This window comes from Mauremys reevesii, linkage group 6 (assembly GCF_016161935.1).
Source record: "Mauremys reevesii isolate NIE-2019 linkage group 6, ASM1616193v1, whole genome shotgun sequence".
Lineage (NCBI taxonomy): Eukaryota > Metazoa > Chordata > Testudines > Geoemydidae > Mauremys > Mauremys reevesii.
The window spans coordinates 113398615-113415597 of NC_052628.1; the positions used below are offsets into that span (position 1 = coordinate 113398615).

The 16983-nt window shown below is 40.1% G+C and overlaps 1 protein-coding gene across 7 annotated transcripts in view; it reads left to right on the top strand.

Annotated features, from left to right (window-relative positions):
• LPAR1 (lysophosphatidic acid receptor 1) overlaps nt 1-16983 on the top strand; it is a 102765-nt gene that overhangs the window by 33039 nt on the left and 52743 nt on the right. For 5 of the 7 annotated variants that reach the window (XM_039544868.1, XM_039544870.1, XM_039544873.1 and 2 more), the window contains exon 2: nt 4413-4566. In XM_039544868.1, the coding sequence (XP_039400802.1) occupies nt 4507-4566 (60 nt within the window). In that variant the 5' untranslated portion in view covers nt 4413-4506. Of the gene's footprint in view, nt 1-1401; nt 1423-4412; nt 4567-16983 lie in introns of those variants that run through there. The other 2 variants (XM_039544874.1, XM_039544875.1) reach the window with 2 other exon arrangements.

The window sequence follows — 16983 nt, forward strand, 5'->3', positions numbered from 1 at the left end:
GCTAGTGGGAGCTGCGGGGGCAGCGCCTTTGGGCAAAGGCAGCGTACCGAGCTGCCTGGCTGTGCCTCCGCCTAGGAGCCGAGGGACATGTCGCCACCTGTGGGGAGCCACCCAAGGTGAGTGGAGCCCATGCCCCCTCCCACACCCAAACTCGCTCCTGGAGCCTGCACCCCCTCCTGCACCACAATCCCCTGCCCCAAACCCCTCCCGCACCCAAACTCCCTCCCAGAGCCCACACCTCAAACCCTGTCCTGAGCCCCAACCCCCTGCTCCAGCTCAGAACCCCCTCCCGCACCCCAACCCCCTGCCCCAGCCTGGATCTCCCTTCTGCACCCTGAACCCCTCTATTCTGGCCCCACCCCAGAGCCCGCACCCCCAGCCCAGAGCCCATACCCCCTCCCACACCACAACCCCCTGCCTCACCCTGGAGCCCCTGCCACACTCCAAACCCCTTGGCCCAGCCTGGAGCCTCCGCCTGAACCCCAAACCCCGAGCGATAGAGGGAGGGGGATGGAGTGAGTGGGGGTGGAGCCTCAGAGAAGGGGTGGGGCATCGGGGAAAGGGACAGGGGTCTTCAGTTTTGTGCTATTAGAAAGTTAGCAACCCTAAAAGGAGAAGGGCAGAAAATGGTAACTTTTTCTTACCTGGTAATCAGATTTCTGTGACTTCTCCTGTTCCAAGCTGGACAGCTCTCCCCAAATTTAGTAAAACAGAATTTTTGGCTCATCTGTTTTGAATTTTCCCCTTTTTTCTCATTAGAACCCTGAACTCTATTTTCGAACAGTAACAACATTTGGGGAATAAAAAAAGACAAGAAGAAGCAATGTGATAAATATAGTGTGTGTGGACCATTATCCCCAGCTGACTTTAGAGAAGGTAGTAAGACCTCATGAGGCACTTCGGCCGGGCTTACCGAGGCTAGGGAGAAAGTGATAAAATCTGTCAAATCAGTGGCAGGGGCAGTTAGTGGCCTAGGACTAGAAAAGATCTTTACTGACGTATTCGTGTTTAATCAGATAATGAAGTTTCTTTTGGTTTAAAAAATAAATAAATGCACACTAATATTCACAGTGTTAATCTGCTTTCTGTGTTTGTCAGAGGGCATCGTATTTAGTCCAAAAATCAGAGAGTTATAAAATAGCCACAACTGTGTTTTTGCAAAGGATTTGGGAGTGTTAAAGTGTTCTGTCTTGGTTATTTAGTTTCCTCTGAAGGCCTTTTGGGGAAGGCGAGGTCTCCATGTTTTTTCCTCAGCGTGAGGACAGTAGCAGAGATCTGGAGCAGAATGCCGTGTGGAAAGAATGAAAAGATTTCTTGCAGGAGCTAAGCTGGGGAGAAGAGGGCTCAGTGGAGAGCTATATAAAGAAGATGGAAAAACTGACCCTAGTGCATGGAAGATGGTCGGTTTCAGTTACATGTGATGTAAGCATGCTGGGCTATGTATGAAATTGAAGCAAGCTTTCTAGGATGACCCTTTTTAAGAGGGAGGAATACCTTACACAATGGCAGGCAGAGACTGAGCTTAAACAAAAAAAAGACATGACTGACTCAGAGAAGCATGTGGAATACAGCTTTCCTGCATTACTATCTGCTCTTACTTGGCATGCTAAATATATGTTGGCTTTGAGGAAAGTGAATTAAGAATAGGAAAGTTACTGGCAGGGTTGATCTAGATGACTACACTGTGGCCTCAGTCTGATAAATACCAATTAACTCTTTTTTTTTTTTGCATATCTGTTGGATGTCAGTGGGAACAGTTTTCCACAACATCTTCCAGGAAAGGCAATGTTAGGTAGGGACAGCATTAAGTTTACCTACAAAACTTTTAAATCTTTTCCATGGCCATTAATATATATCAGTATACAGGGACGCTGGGGATTTTTGTTTTGTTTTGTGAATGAAACTGCTAAATTCCGTTTTCAAGAGTTGAGATCCTGGAATTTGATCATTATCTTAAAACCAGTTTCAGAGAACACACTAACTTCATTTCTTTTCACCATTCTTTATTTCATTTTTTTGCACATATAATGAAGGGAAATACACAAAGAAGCTGGTAGAACCTCAGCCAAAGCAACCTGAATGGGGAACTCTTTGCATTTCACTAGCAAATCTGTTTTCCTGTTGCACCTTTGTTCTTTGTTTTTGGTTTGTGGGAAAAACTTTAATTAAATTTGTCTTACAGTGTGCTCCAATACTAGAATAATAGCTCAAGGACTGAAATAGCAGTAAAGAAAATCGCTCTCCACACCTCCTTCAAAACATGTAGGAGAAATGTCTTGAGTTTTTTAACAAAGGTATTGGCTGTTGGTGTGTTTTGTATTTGGTCCTGAGCACCATCATTCTGTCTGTGAGTGTGAGTTCCATAGCGTAGGTCCAGCTCCTCTGAAAGTTCTGTCTCCGGCACTCCAGGAATCTCCCCAAGTTGTTCAAGAGTTGTGGCATGTAGCCATTGTGGGAGGTTGCCATGGTTGCCAAGGAAGAAAACATCTCTTGGGCACCTAGTGTTGACCCTATGAAGGACTTTAAGCAGGACTGAGACTTTGAACTGTACTTCATATTCAGTGGGAAGCCAGCACAGCTTGAGGAGTACTGGTGCAGTGTGCTTACGTTGACCTATATTCCTAACTGCACAGGCTGCTGTGTTGTGTATCACTGGGAGCTTTTTCAGAATGTGTCTTCATTCGTAAAGACGACTTGCAATAATCATGCCCAGAGTTCACAAATGTGTATATTTCTGCCTGAGACCAGTAGCTCAAACTACATTTGAGTACACCTTTAAATACCCGCAACTTAAGTGAGAGATCAATTGAAGTACATTACTTTCACACAGTATCAGATGCATAGAATGTTTCAACTGTATTGAGTGCATGTGTGTTAATTACCAAGACACAATGGTGTTGTCTGCTAAACTTCATCTTAAATCTCCTACTGTTGCGTTACTAGCGATACTAGTGGTAGCAATGGTGGGATCAGGCAGCTGCTGGCATTTTTGCCAGAATGACATCTAGACTAGCTCTGGTAAGAGTGAGTTGACATAGGGGTATAAATGACAGTGCCTTGTCTACACTCATGCCACCACCATTGTTACTGCTTCTTGAACTGCACCAGTGGTAATAAAATGCTGTAAGGTCAACAGCACAACAAATCTATGCTAGACACAGGCAGCAAAAGGCCAGACTTCAAATTTTTCAGAAGAAGGGTCATTGCAGTTTTCTGAAATGGCTTAGCATACTTATTGAAGTGGCAGACTCTTTTAAAATATCATTTTATGCACTCAAACTATCCAGAGAAATTATCTAAAACTATGTGAGAGACATCTGATAAAAATGAGGATGTTAGAAAGAATATATCTATGGCAACAGAAGGCAAAGTTAAAATGTTTGACTAAATTCTCCCCCCATAAAACAAAAGTCAGTCAACAATTGAACCTTAAACTAATAAGTGACATAAGGAAATACATTTATCATACTTCACAAAAAAACAGTTTGTTTGAGTGGTGTAAGTAGCACAAACAAAAAAGAATGAATGCAAACTAAAAATTATCAAGGGCTGCTGTACTTCTGTTCATCCTCCAAATTATTTCAACGTGTCTTGGGAAAGCTGAGATCATTATATTACCTTTAACTGCAAATGCCTGTCTCCTTTAGAGATGGGTAATGAGCAGTAATATTTGTATTTTTTTAAAATATAGCACTCGGGTGTTTCTGAAGAAGTTTGGGGAATTTTCAAGTATTTAATTGCACTCTTGAATAAGCATATTTTGCTTTTAAAACTGAGTATCAGTTATGATGAGACTCAAGCTTCTAGTAGTTACTCTATATTGACGGTAAAAAAAATATGCAGTTAATGTGATCAGACTGTATCATGCTGCAGTATTTAGACAATTTGGAGTGGAGAGGAGATACTTTCCATTTTTGAAATCTGCCCCTGGTTTACAATTAGAGATATGAGAGCAGTTATTATCTTGTTTCACTAAAAAATAAAATGTTGATTTATCATGTTGGTACTTTAGAAATTGCTAATATGATACAAGTTGAAAACTAATTTTTCTGAAACAATTTTCATGGTGAAGAAATGTATGCATATAATGCTGGTACTATGTATGTCATGATATCTCATTTCTTTTAAAACATACATTGGAATTTTTTTGTTAACATGTTGCTGGATTCAATATGTTTCAATTTAGTTTTACCTGGCTGGGTTAAATATTTTATTATCCTGAACCAAACTTTCAATGTGTCCCTTGAAACGTCTCTTTCAAGTCTTCTGTAAATGGTCATGCATCCAATAGGCAAACTGTGCCATGCAATTAAATTAATCGGAGATTGGTTTGGAGGAAGTTTGGTATTTGGGTGGTTATGCTTACATGGCTTTCTTGATGATCTAAAGATTTTTTTTTCCCTTCCTTGTAGGAGCAAATGCCAGCATGACTGAGATCTGACCAACTGTGTCAATACTTCAGGTGTGGAGGAGGGGCCTAACATATTTAACATCTGCTGAGCTACCATGGCAGTCCCGTCTGCTTTGGTGCCCTCCTCAATGATGTCGCTACCACAGGTAATTGAGGTGAGTAGACAAATACAAAATTCTGGTAGAGTAGAATTGATCAAACTTGTGTGTGCAAAGGTGTTAAGATTAGATTCCTAATCATTGGCTGGCTTGGTTTCAAGTCATTGATAGAATTCCTCCTAATGTTTTGTACTCTGGATATACTCAGCATTCATTGCATAATGTTATCCTTTTTGTGAAGTGACACTATTCTGTTCTTAGCGCCAGTACTTTATTAATAGACGCTAGTTCACAGTCCACTGTTGTTTGTGTTTTGGTCACACCTTGAGGTCCCAACTGGGATCAGGGCCCAATTGTTCTAGGCGCAGTCGTGTGTGTGTGTGCACGCACGCACGCAATTACTCTCCATTTGTTGTTGTTAATGAGAAAGCTCAGGAAGTCTCTGTTGGCCAAAATATTACTACTAAATTCACATCCGTCGACCAAATATTGCATGAGCTAGCAGATACTATTCTACCCCTACATTAGAAAAAGAACAATTCAGCCACATGTAGGGTATGTCTAAACTGCAAAAACAAACAAACAAAAACTTCAAACAAAAAACCACAGGTTAGTTCACACGAGTTAACACACTTTTTTTTGTGTATGCAGTGTACACACTGTGTAGATATAATCTCTAAACACTTGTGAGTTCATCTCTTTTATGTGTCTTTCTTATCACAGCACTATTACAAAACTAGGCTCTGATTCTTCATTAAGATCTGGATAGGTAGACTTGTGTGTCTGGATGAATTCTCATTGTGATCAGTGCACCTGCATGAATCTGACTTTAGGATTGGGGTGCTAGTCAATTTAAAATGTGTAATGACTGTAAACCAACTGGCATATAGCTTGTAATATGCTATGTCATCCAGGCTCACTGCAAGTGGGGAAAAAAATTACTATGTGAGATTTTGAATTGCTGCTATTTGTAGGCTAAAGTAAAGTGGGGTTTTTTTTGTTTTGTTTTTTTGGGGTTTTTTAACAGCAGGTATGAACATAAGGAACCAAAATGGTTAATGGGAAGGATGATTAGGTTGGACCCAAGTCAGTTAAAGCAAACTGCAAACTAAACACACAGAGATTTTTCTAGCTGAAGGGTGGTGAATGTTCAGGGCAGTTGGCTCATCCAGAACTGAAACCTGATATAAGCAATCTCTGCTCCAGGAGGCTGTTCTACACATTAAACAAATCCATTTGTTTTTAATTCCAGTAATTCATAATGTGTTCAGATGTTTTAGGCATTTTTATTTTTCCAATAGATTTAAAAATGATATAGTCACATTCCACAGTATGGACTTGTCTTCCTAATTTCAAAATGGTTAGGCCATTTTATTTCTAAAAATTTTATTGTAAGAATTTTTAATATTCTTACCGGCCACTTATTTTGCTGGACTTAATAATGAATAACAGTAGAAACCCTTGAGTGGTACCTTTTTACTGAAGATCATCCTACATTACCCCAAACAAGTTTCTTTGGATCGATCACATCTTTTAACATGGGATTTAAAGAGTTAGTCGAGATTTAACTGGTATAAAAGATCAGTTTTTCCATAGTTTTTCTTTGGTACAACCATATCTTATCCATAGTCTGTCCATACTGTACATTAATTTTGCAACTGAATTTGGTATGGCTGTTAGCTCCTCTTTTTTTATATTCAGTATCTTATATGATTCACCACTAACTTGAAAAATAGGTAATGTCCCTCTCAGCCTTCGGTGCCTAAAATCTATACCCCATTTTACTCTTTCTTTTGTTTAATGTGAAATATGTGTGGATCAGGAAGAATGGTTATGGTTTGTCGCTGTATGTCGTACAGTGTTTTTAATATAATTGAACTCCCTTTTGTTAAAGCTTGCATATAACTTAAAATGTTCTCTATCTCAAGTTTGTGCTCACGCTGTACATGAAGATGTGTGCACATCCTGATGGCTATGCAGATTAATTCTTAGAAGTTTGCGAAGATTATGAACTTTAGGAGAAGGAGATGACTAGGAAATATGAATAACTTCTGTTAAAGCTGCTCACTGTATGTACCAACACCTCTCAAATCCTTCAAGGAAAGGCACTTGAACAATGAAAGAATCTAAGAATAAATCTCTCAGGTGCTGGTTACTTTGCCCACACACAGAAATGGATAGCAGTAGGTTGTAAGTTCTTTGGGGCAAGGGCCATCTTTTGGTTTTGTGTTTGTACAGCATCTAGCACACTGGGATCCTGATTCATACTTGGGGCTCAGAGGCATTATTGCAATACAAATAACAATAGTGAAAAAATCACCCCCCCTTAACTGAAGTAATAGTAGAGACACAAAGTAATGAACACTTGACAAACATGAGTCTTCATCTTCAGAGTTTTGGACTGTTGTGTTTTTCTTTTTAAGTGTGTGACTTCCTCCTACTCCTTTTTCCTCCTTCTTTTCAGCCAGTCTTTCCCCCTCACTTTCATATAGGCAAAAATGCTAGACGGAGAGATACACTGTAGGAACCCCATAGTGTAGTAGGTAGAAAGCTTTACTGAGTGGCCAGCAGGAATCTTGAGGATGCCTGGAAGGCTGTATATTGTTTGCAAGGGGAAGCGATAACTAGTGATGTTCTAGATAAGATAATTTACTGCATAGAGTGATTAGAAGGTTGCCTTTGAAGATGAGGTGGTGGGTAAGGGAGAGAGGATTATATTTTTTCCCCACCGTGGGAAATTAGAGGCCAGAAACAGTTTATCCATTCTGTTTACACTTCACAGCTTCAAGAAGAAATTATTTGCTCTTATAAACTAACAGCTCTTGGAGCACTTCAAGCGCTAGAAAGGCCGTCGTTCTCTTGTTGTGTTTCTGTTTACATTTTGATTTTGCCAGCCAGAGCTACCTAGTGCTAGATTTAAATGGGGACACACAAATAAATAGATGGAATCACTCTAAAAGGGAGTCCAGAAGACGGCTTTCATTGTCCTCTCTGCGCTTGCCAAACCAGTCGTCAGAAAGCAATTCTCCTCCTTTAGAAATGGAGTACGTTTTTGTTCCCCTTTCCTCTCCACGTATTCCTGCTTCTGCATGGAGGAGACTTGGATTCCCATGTGCTAATGCTATAACTTTTTAAAAGTGTGGCAACGAGTAGGAGGGGGAAAGGGCAGGGAGAATGCAATGGTAGCTGATACCGGACCTGTGTATTTACAATCCCATTTCTAGCAGCCCTCTATTGGCACTGTCGCTTTTCATTGTAAATATTCTTTCAATGTCCTTAATCGGAGGTATTTTCCCTGTCTTATTATACTGAATAATCTTGTAAGACATGCTGACCTCCTCCTTACACTCCTCACCCCCATGGGGAAGGTGAAATCCTGTAGTTGAGATATCATGACCTTTAATGTAGGTGATGTGAAATGACTGTTTGCCCCAGAAAAGGGGGAAATGCACAGCGTTGGGGTTTGCTTCTTCAAAATGTGGCATAGTAGAAAACTCCAGTCACTGACATGTGGCTAAATAGTAGTAGCGCCCGCACCTTTGAACTCTTTAATTGCAGTACGATCAGTGGAATTACATTGACAGTGTTGGAATAAAATGGAACAACAAACATGAGAGGGCAGAAATGTTGATACATTTTTAATTCCAGTAGAAAGTGTTGCTGTAATTTAAACAAATGAGACTATCTCCCTAGACTATCGTAGGATGATTTGGGTGGTTCTGCCTCCACAGTGGCTATTCCCGCTTTTGATAATAAACTTAGTTTTAATGCTCATAACTGTTGACGCCCGAGGACAGCCTTAATGTGGAAAAGAGCAGCAAAGCTATTATTGTCCCCTCCACTTAGACAGAACAGCATTGTCTGTGGTTTGGGGTTGGCTCCCAATTGCAGCACTGAGCAGAGTGAAGTATGTAGCATTTTCCCCCCTCCAGGTGAGTAAACAGATTAAAGACATTACCAAAACAGATCTCTGGTAGCACTGAGCACTTTGAATGAGAGAGCAAATCAGCAGTGGTCAGACAGGCCAGGAAATGAATAACTAGTGATAAACATGAATCCATCCAATTATAGGCATTTCATAAGGGGGAACTTAAACACTGTGTGGCTTTCTCACTGCGCCAAATGAAATGGTCAGTGTTCAAAATATGTATTCATGGTTACAGAGGAGAATAGCATTGTGTTGGTCAGGCTTGAATGTGTCATTGATAGAGAGCCCATTGTTGCCAGTGTCCGAAAAAGAGAGGTTCTGTTATGTACATCTTCATCTATTCTGTTTACACGTGTTTCATGAAAGAGTCCATCAAAGCAAAGTAAACTGAGAGACGGATCAATGCTGTCTGTGTACGCAAAGGTCCAGTATATTGCCAGGAAAAAATATTTCAAGAGGTAAATACTGAGTAGTCTTATTATTTCCATTTAAAAACTTGTTTTCCTACCCCAAGCTAAATGTCCTATGCTAGTAAACATAATTCTGAATAAACATTTTTGTTACTGGCTAAGTTTTCCCACATGCTTACCTTGCTTGTACACTGCATGAAAAAGTTGGAAGGTGCATCTTATTTGGAGGTAGAGAGTGGTCCAAGCATCCTATTGTAGAGAATCAATCTTGCACCCATTGAAGCCAATCAGTATTTTGATATAAATAGGATTCGGCACAAAGTCTACACATTGCAGTTCACTATTGACTGAAAGTCCTCTGTGAATGCATTTTGAGAGCTTCTTTCATCCCAAAGTACATCAGTGCAGAGACTGCGTTTGTACAGCACTTAACACAATCAGGCCTTGAACCTGGTACCTCTTTCGTGATGCCTTCTTGGTCTAGAATATAGGATTTCATTAACAACAGTCATTCTCTAGCTATTATGGTCGCTGAAGTGCATTTGGGCCCCTGAGAACTGGTGCAATTACAAATCTTTTAATAAGAGCAGTAAACCTTCAGTTGCCAAGTGAATATCCCAACTTGCTTTGCAATGCAGTCCAATGGCATCAGAGATTTTCTGGCCGAGATTTCCAAAGGTGGTCGTGAGTGATTTATGGCTGCCTGGCTTGACGTCTTTTAAAGGAGCCTGATCATCTTAGGTTGGGTGCTCAGCATTATCTGAAAATGGTGAGCTGGTACCTCTTTCGTGATGCCTTCTTGGTCTAGAATATAGGATTTCATTAACAACAGTCATTCTCTAGCTATTATGGTCGCTGAAGTGCATTTGGGCCACATTTTCAAGGCTGGCTGGTGCAGTGAGGTGTACCGTCATTTGCAGAATCTGAGACACAAGCTGTGTGTGGACTGGACTAGTAATCTCAGTGGATGTTAACTCAGATGCCTAATGCAATACTTTTAAATGTTACCATTGTTAACTATTTCTCTCCTCATCAAAGCATGTACAGATAAAGGACCATATTATGAAGACCTGCACAATCTACTGAGTGACAGTGGTATTTTAGCACAAGAGAGTTGTCTTGGAAGAGTACCACACCTACCCTGTCTCACTCTTCAAACCCCTCCCTCACCCCCAGTGCAAGAAGAAGTCAGAGCCCAGGGATATCTGAACCCCCCTCCAAAGAGGTTACAAGCTCAAGGATTCCAGGGAAAGTGCATGATCCTATTTTGAACATTTGCATGATTTACTGTGAGAGGCATCATAGGAGAGTAGAGCTTATTTTTGCAAGTAGAGCTTGGAAGAATAGCATCCCCTCTCCCTTACCTCAGCATTATTCCATGCTTTTGGAAGATGTCAGTTTCCATTTTAAGTTCTCATCTACAACCACTTGTATGTTATGGAACTAGTAGTAGCCATTCAGTAGATAGACCTAAGACTGAAGCTAGCTTCTCATTCTGCCAGTCCTTTTTACTTCCCGAAAGGAAAGCACCCACCAGAAACTTTACATTTTCCTCATTCCAGGGTAGAATTCTTCCGAGAAGCCTGGAAATATCAGAAAAGGACCTTTAGTGATAGCATGTTCTTGTTTGCTTGTTTTTTAATTTCACTTTTTGAAATCTTTCCAAACTTTTTTCGGCTTCTCCTTTTCCCCCAACTGCCTTGGACAACAAATTCCAAATATGTTGTTTTGGGTTTTTTTGTGTTTTGTTGTTGTTTTGTTTTTTGCTGGCCTGGCAGCAGGGAAATGATTTTTGGCAGTGATAGTGAGGGTATCTGCGGGGGACTGGGAGCATGCGGTAGTAATGTTTTAAAGGGTTAACTGGACTTGACTGAAACATATATTTGCAACCTTAATTCCTTTTACTATTCAAAACAAAACTTCAGTAAAATTGCCGGTACTCCATTTATCTTTGGCAGACAGCTCAAAGGTCCCTTGGTAAGAAAGGGATTTTGAGAGTCAGAGAGCCAAACTTCCTGCTGCCTGTTCTTTTTTCATTCCAGGGGAACTATTTTTGAATTTTTCTTCATAATAACTTTACAGTGAATAACCATTAAAGAAGGTCAACACCCTCTTTGGTTTTACAGACAACCTGTGGAGGTCGTAATCGTGGCTTCCAACAGGATCTGTGTCTCCAATGAATTATGCTTTCTTGTGGTAAAACTGTTTGTTTCTGCACAGTCCTCAGTGGCTGTTCATTCCTTCCACATAAACCTCTCAATATTGAGGACAGATGCTACACTCCATCGTCATTCAAGCTTTCACTGGGCCACAACACAACTTGTTCAAAAAGCGTACTAAAGATATTGGGGTATTGGGCTTGATTCCCATTGACACTAAAGCCTCTTTTACATTGCCAGAGCCATGTAAAAGCACCTTTAAAAATGGGTGTAAATATAAGAATTGCCACCCCTTTGAGGCCTCTTTACATGATTGAAGGGGTTTTAAATGGCTGCAGTATAAATGAGAGGCAGAGCCATTGTTAATAGAACTCTCAGCCTACATCTTGAAGGTGACTCAAAAATAAATGACTTTGGAAATATGAATTTTGAGTCTCAGAAGAAAGAATCAGGTTTCACTTGCTAGACTATTACTTGGGTTGGCTTGGGAGAAATAAAAGCACCAAGATAGTCAGCCAGGGTTTTCTTCAAAGGATAATGTTTATAACCAGAAAACCAATCAAGTAACATAAGTAAAAAACGGAGCAACAAAAAACTCCTCTGCGCTGGGGTTCAACCCAGACGTGTGAACCTGGATCCAGAGCCCTACTGTTACTGACACATTCTCCCTCTTCTGTGTCTCAAGCAGCTAATGTATAGTCCTTTCCCCGAGCACCTGTGTGACTGGTAGACAACGTTGAGCTAGTTAACTTCACTGGGAACAAGGTATTTTCTCTGTACATACTCAGACAACCCAGTGGGCTCACTGGCCTGTACTGAAGCCCTTTCTGCCACGTTTGCACTACAGTCGTTACCTGTGCTAGCTAGGTTAAAGCTAGCACTGATATGCCTGACTGTGCAACAATCACATCTTTACTTTCACTGTAGATGTACCAAAGGGCTGGTCTATGCTACCGCACTAAATCAATCTAAGTTACATAACTTCAGTTACATGAATAATGTAACTGAAGTCGACATAGTTTGATGCACTTATCGCGGTGGCTACACTGCGCTGTGGCAACGGGAGAGCGTCTCCCATCAACTTCCCTTACGCTTCTCAGGGAGGTGGGGTACACAAATCGATGGGAGAGCGCTCTCCCATCGATTTAGCGCGTCTTCGCCAGACCTGCTAAATCGACACTTGCTACATCGATTGCAGATCTACCGGTAATGTAGACACGCCCTTAGAGAGAAGCAGTATGGTTATTAGCACTGCCCATTCATGTACGTGAGCAGCCAAACTTGTTCAATGCTGCCCCACAATGTTGCCTGTAAAATCAAATAAGGTGTTGTCCCTCCTTCAGTGCATCTCTTGATGCCTGCAGTTCTTTTGGGGTTTTGTAGTGGTCTCAGCAGTCATAGGCTGTGGACGTTCTGGGCATGATTCTCATATGGATTTAGAGGACAGACTAAAAGGACTATGGAAAATGGATATAAAGTGCTACCAGATAATGTTTTACATTCACATTGTAGATGTAAATGCCCACACATGATGTAAGGCAGTGGAGAATCAGGCTCTCCGTGTCAAAGTTCCCTCTTTTATGGACTACACAGCCAGCAATTACTTTCTTCTAAGTTTTGGAACTTGAAAATAAGGGTTAATATCTTTACTCAGACATACATTTAGATTAATAGATTTGTGTAAAAAAGGGTTTTTTTACACTTGGTTTTTGTACCTCCTCTTTATCTTGCACTCTACAGCCAAGTCATTTTAGTCTGTGCTCTAAATCCATGTTTACCACTACCCAGACCCTTTTCAACTTGCAATGTTCGTTTTCTGAAATATGGTTTTGTAATTATGGGATGGGTGGAGAATTATTCACATGCTGACTAACCTTTTACCCTTTATTCTGGGCCCCTGTCTGGGATTGCTGGTTTCTCTCTCAAGTCTAGTCTTCCTGGTACATCAGCAGATTTAAAGTTATGTAGTTAAATTCAAAGCAGCAGCACTTTTTTTCTGACAACTCCTATAGTAAATACTGTATGTGAATTCAAGTCTCTCTGAGTACAGAATCCCACATCCTTCCTGACTTTAAATTTCTGTTGAAGAAACTGTCTTCTAGATCTCTCTGAGGGCATTCAGATTACTGCTTCTCTTGGGGGTCTTTGTTAATTAGGGAGCAAGGTAGTCAAGATCTCATCTTGCAAAGCAATCAGTCTGCTCTGAGTTTCATTGGCTTGAAGAAGGCTGGATACAAGTTGAATCTCTTTGCAAAAATTCAGGCCTTGAGTTTTATTTGATGTTTTGTTATAAGCATAATTTTGATCCCTCCCTCAACTTTTAAAAAAAACCAAGAAGCCATCATCCCTTCTACATGTTTTCTAACAATGTAAGAAAAATGTGGCAGAATTTTTAATTTTAATTGATGAGCTTTTCGCTTTGTTGATGAAACTTTTTGGGGGGATTTTGAAATTTTTTTTTATGCTTTCAGTAACACTTGAAAATGGCTCATTCTGGAATCTCTCAGGTCTGAAGATTACACAATGAGAAATCAAAAATAATGCACTTGAGTTTCTTTTTTAGGTAGGCTGGGGAGCTAATTTTAGAGCTGTTCACTAATGAGCTTTGAAACTGTCAGGTCCCAGCAGGGTTTATATACCGTGACCATTAACCCTTAAGACCCTCCCAGTGCTAACATATGCTTCATTTAGAAAATATCAGTTAATTGCTAGTGTTCTGAAAACTTGTCAATATTTGTTTTTCACCCTGAAAATCAGGTTGTTCCCAGTCTTGCTGCAGTGAATTTCCATAGCTCTTATCTCAAGTTCCTGCTCCAGCCAGCCAGCACCTCCTCTCACTCACATTTTCTACCAGAAGAGAAAAGGTGGTGATGGAATCTTCACCAGCCTCAGATATCCTTGTCCTCTTGACTCACTGGCACCTCTTTGCTGGCCCCTGAGCTGCTCTTGTGCCATTCCACAGAGAGATGGAGTGGATGCTGTTGCAATTCTCTTAATACCAGGTTTTTCACGCACCTGGCAGAGGAGGGAGAGTAGCTGAGGCAGGATGTTGGTTCCCCACCCCACTATATCCTGCAGGGTGGTCACAAGACTATATCAATGATTTGGCCATACTGGGGTCTTTCAAAAAGGGAAGTTATGAGTCTAAAGAAAAAAGATAGGAAATAGCAATCTTTGAGCCCTGTGCAAAGTTGGCTTTCCTGTAAGAGTGAAGATTGGGCATTGGTTAGAGGGGCAGAGTGAATTTTATTTATTAAATCTGAGTGCTGAATCTCCTGGCCCTTTCTTACTTTGGTTAGAACTATTTCTACTAATGTTTTAATAAATACAATTTTACAAATGTGACGGTCTCTTAACAAATTCTTTTATTTTATTTTGTTGGGAGGAATTGGCTCTTTGAGAACTAAGCTCAGCCTGATGTGATTAAGCAGGGACTCTGAGTCTGGCTTCCTTCTCTTCTGCCTTTCATTTGTCTCATCTATGCTTCATAATAGACTTATTTCCTGAACATTTTAAAAGATGTATTTAAAATGAACATTTGCAATTCAGTTTAAATCAACTTCTGCTGAAATCATCTATTAAATGGATAAGGTAAAGTTTAGGACCTTGAACATCTGTTTTTAACTGGGCTATGAAGTGCTGAGAGTGAAACTTCAGGAAATTAAAATATAAACTTCCCTGCCTTTTTCCTGAAGGGGCAGGAGCTGGGGACGGGTCTGTCTGTTTGCTTTTGCCATTTTGTTAGGTTAACCCTTTGGATGTCCAAAGAATCCCCCATTCTTTTATTGCTTGGCCATAAGCTGTCATGTAGGACTATTCAGTATATAAATGCATTGCCTTGGAATCTCAGAGTCAGTAGATGGGTGGTTAACTCTTCTTTAAAGATGTGTGCTGGAAAGAGGAGAGCTTAATCAGCTGCAAGCTCCCCTGTTTGAACTATGTCAGCAAACCACACCTGATTACTATCCCAGATGTGCCTCTTGAGGTCTCTTCAAACTCCAATAGAGAGCATGAATCAATTGCCCTTTTCCTTCTCAAGAGCAAACACCTGCATGTCTGAAATGTGGAAATGCCTTTCTTTCCCTTGGGAATTGAGATGACTCTTGCCAGCAGTTACAGACTTTAGACTAGCATACACTGAAAAGCAAAGCTCCTTCCTTTGAAACTCCTCGAAAGAGCAGTTTGTAGAGCACTGTGTCCCACTGTCTTCAGTATTATTAGACTCTACAGTCAGGTACTTGTTAGGATACTCAAGTTCTATAGCATTCCTGAATTTAACCAATCCTAGTTTAAGCATACCCTGTATTCATATATGCATTGTGTGTGCATATATTTCCCGCTGGCTTGGTGATTGGCTTTTTATACATAACTGAGATACATTACACTTAACATTGCTACCTGTAATGCATTCATTTTATCATAGCTTGCTTATGTGTGTTTGGAATGGTGGGGGTTCTGACAGGAAGGGGACAATGCTATGCACTCGACTGTTATATGGATTGCATTTTTTAAGTTAGCTCAATTTTGCAGAACAACTACAAAAATGTAATCCTCAAAACTATATTTGCAAGAAAAACTGGCTTCCCTAATCAGTTGCGGAGAGACAGCAGTGAAGCTCAGACCATAAATATGGGTATCGACTAGCTGAAATTTCTTTTTCAGATACTAAACTTAGTGCATGAATGCAACAGAGAACATTCATTGATAGATTTAAGACCAGAAGGCACCATTAGATCCTCTAGTCTGACCTCCTGCGTAACACAGGCATTAGAACTTCATCCAGTTTACTCCTGTAAAATTTGCTAAAAGTCTGGTATTCATATAATAATGCAGATTCTGGCAAAGCTTTTTATAATGTTCACTAATTAAATCCTATACGACTTCCCCTCTCTCCCAAGGGCTTTTATACTTGAGCTATTATTCCCTCACAATCTTTAAACAAAGAATTTAAAGCTATATGTGTTATGTCCTTAAGTCTGTCCTACTGAAGGTACCCACTGAACATGAGTTGTCCTATTCAATTGAGGGATTCTATAAGAGATTTTAATTGATAAATAATTAGGACTTAAAGGCCAAACTTCTAGGAAAGGGCTTTATTTGGAGACTTATAAAAGTTAAGCTCAGCCTACTGAGCAGTGTTTAGGGTGGAGGGTAAAATTATTGTAACGAAAAGGATATTTTATTCCTTAACTTAAGTTTTACCTGCTGTGCAACACGTTTTGTGTATACATGGAAAGTTTTTGCCATGTTGGTTTACAGGAATTTCCCTAGTAGTGTTGACTTTCACAAATAAACATTAGTGGAAATAACTTTTAATAATTCCAAAAAAATCTTTCAGGTGCTGTTTTTTACTCAGCTCTACCCACTAGTTCTGTTTCCCAGTTGTGCACATACTTAGTTCTAATGTGTTAGTAATGCTAAAAGTACAGGTTTATACATAGTGAATAGAGTTGGCTGAAAAATTCTGAATTATTTTGAGGATAAACAATTTTATAATTATTTTTATGTATCAGTAACATGCTTAACAATTCTTTTAATACTGTTTTTAAAGCTGTGAGCAACAGTGGGGGGAAATTAGCATGGACATGTACGTTGGTCAAACCAGACAGTCTCTACGCAAAAGAATAAATGGATACAAATCAGACGTCAAGAATTATAACATTCAAAAACCAGTCGGAGAACACTTCAGCCTCCCTGGACACTCAATTACAGATCTAAAAGTTGCAATTCTCCAGCAAAAAAACTTCAGAAACAGACTCCAATGAGAAACTGCGGAACTGGAAATAATTTGCAAACTGGACACCATTAAATTAGGCTTGAATAATGACTGGGAGTGGATGGGTCATTACACAAAGTAAAAACTATTTCCCTATGCTAATTTTTCCCCTGCTGTTATTCACACCTTCTTGTCAACTGTTTGAAATGGGCCATCTTGATTATCACTACAAAAGTTTTTTTTTCTCCTGCTGATAATAGC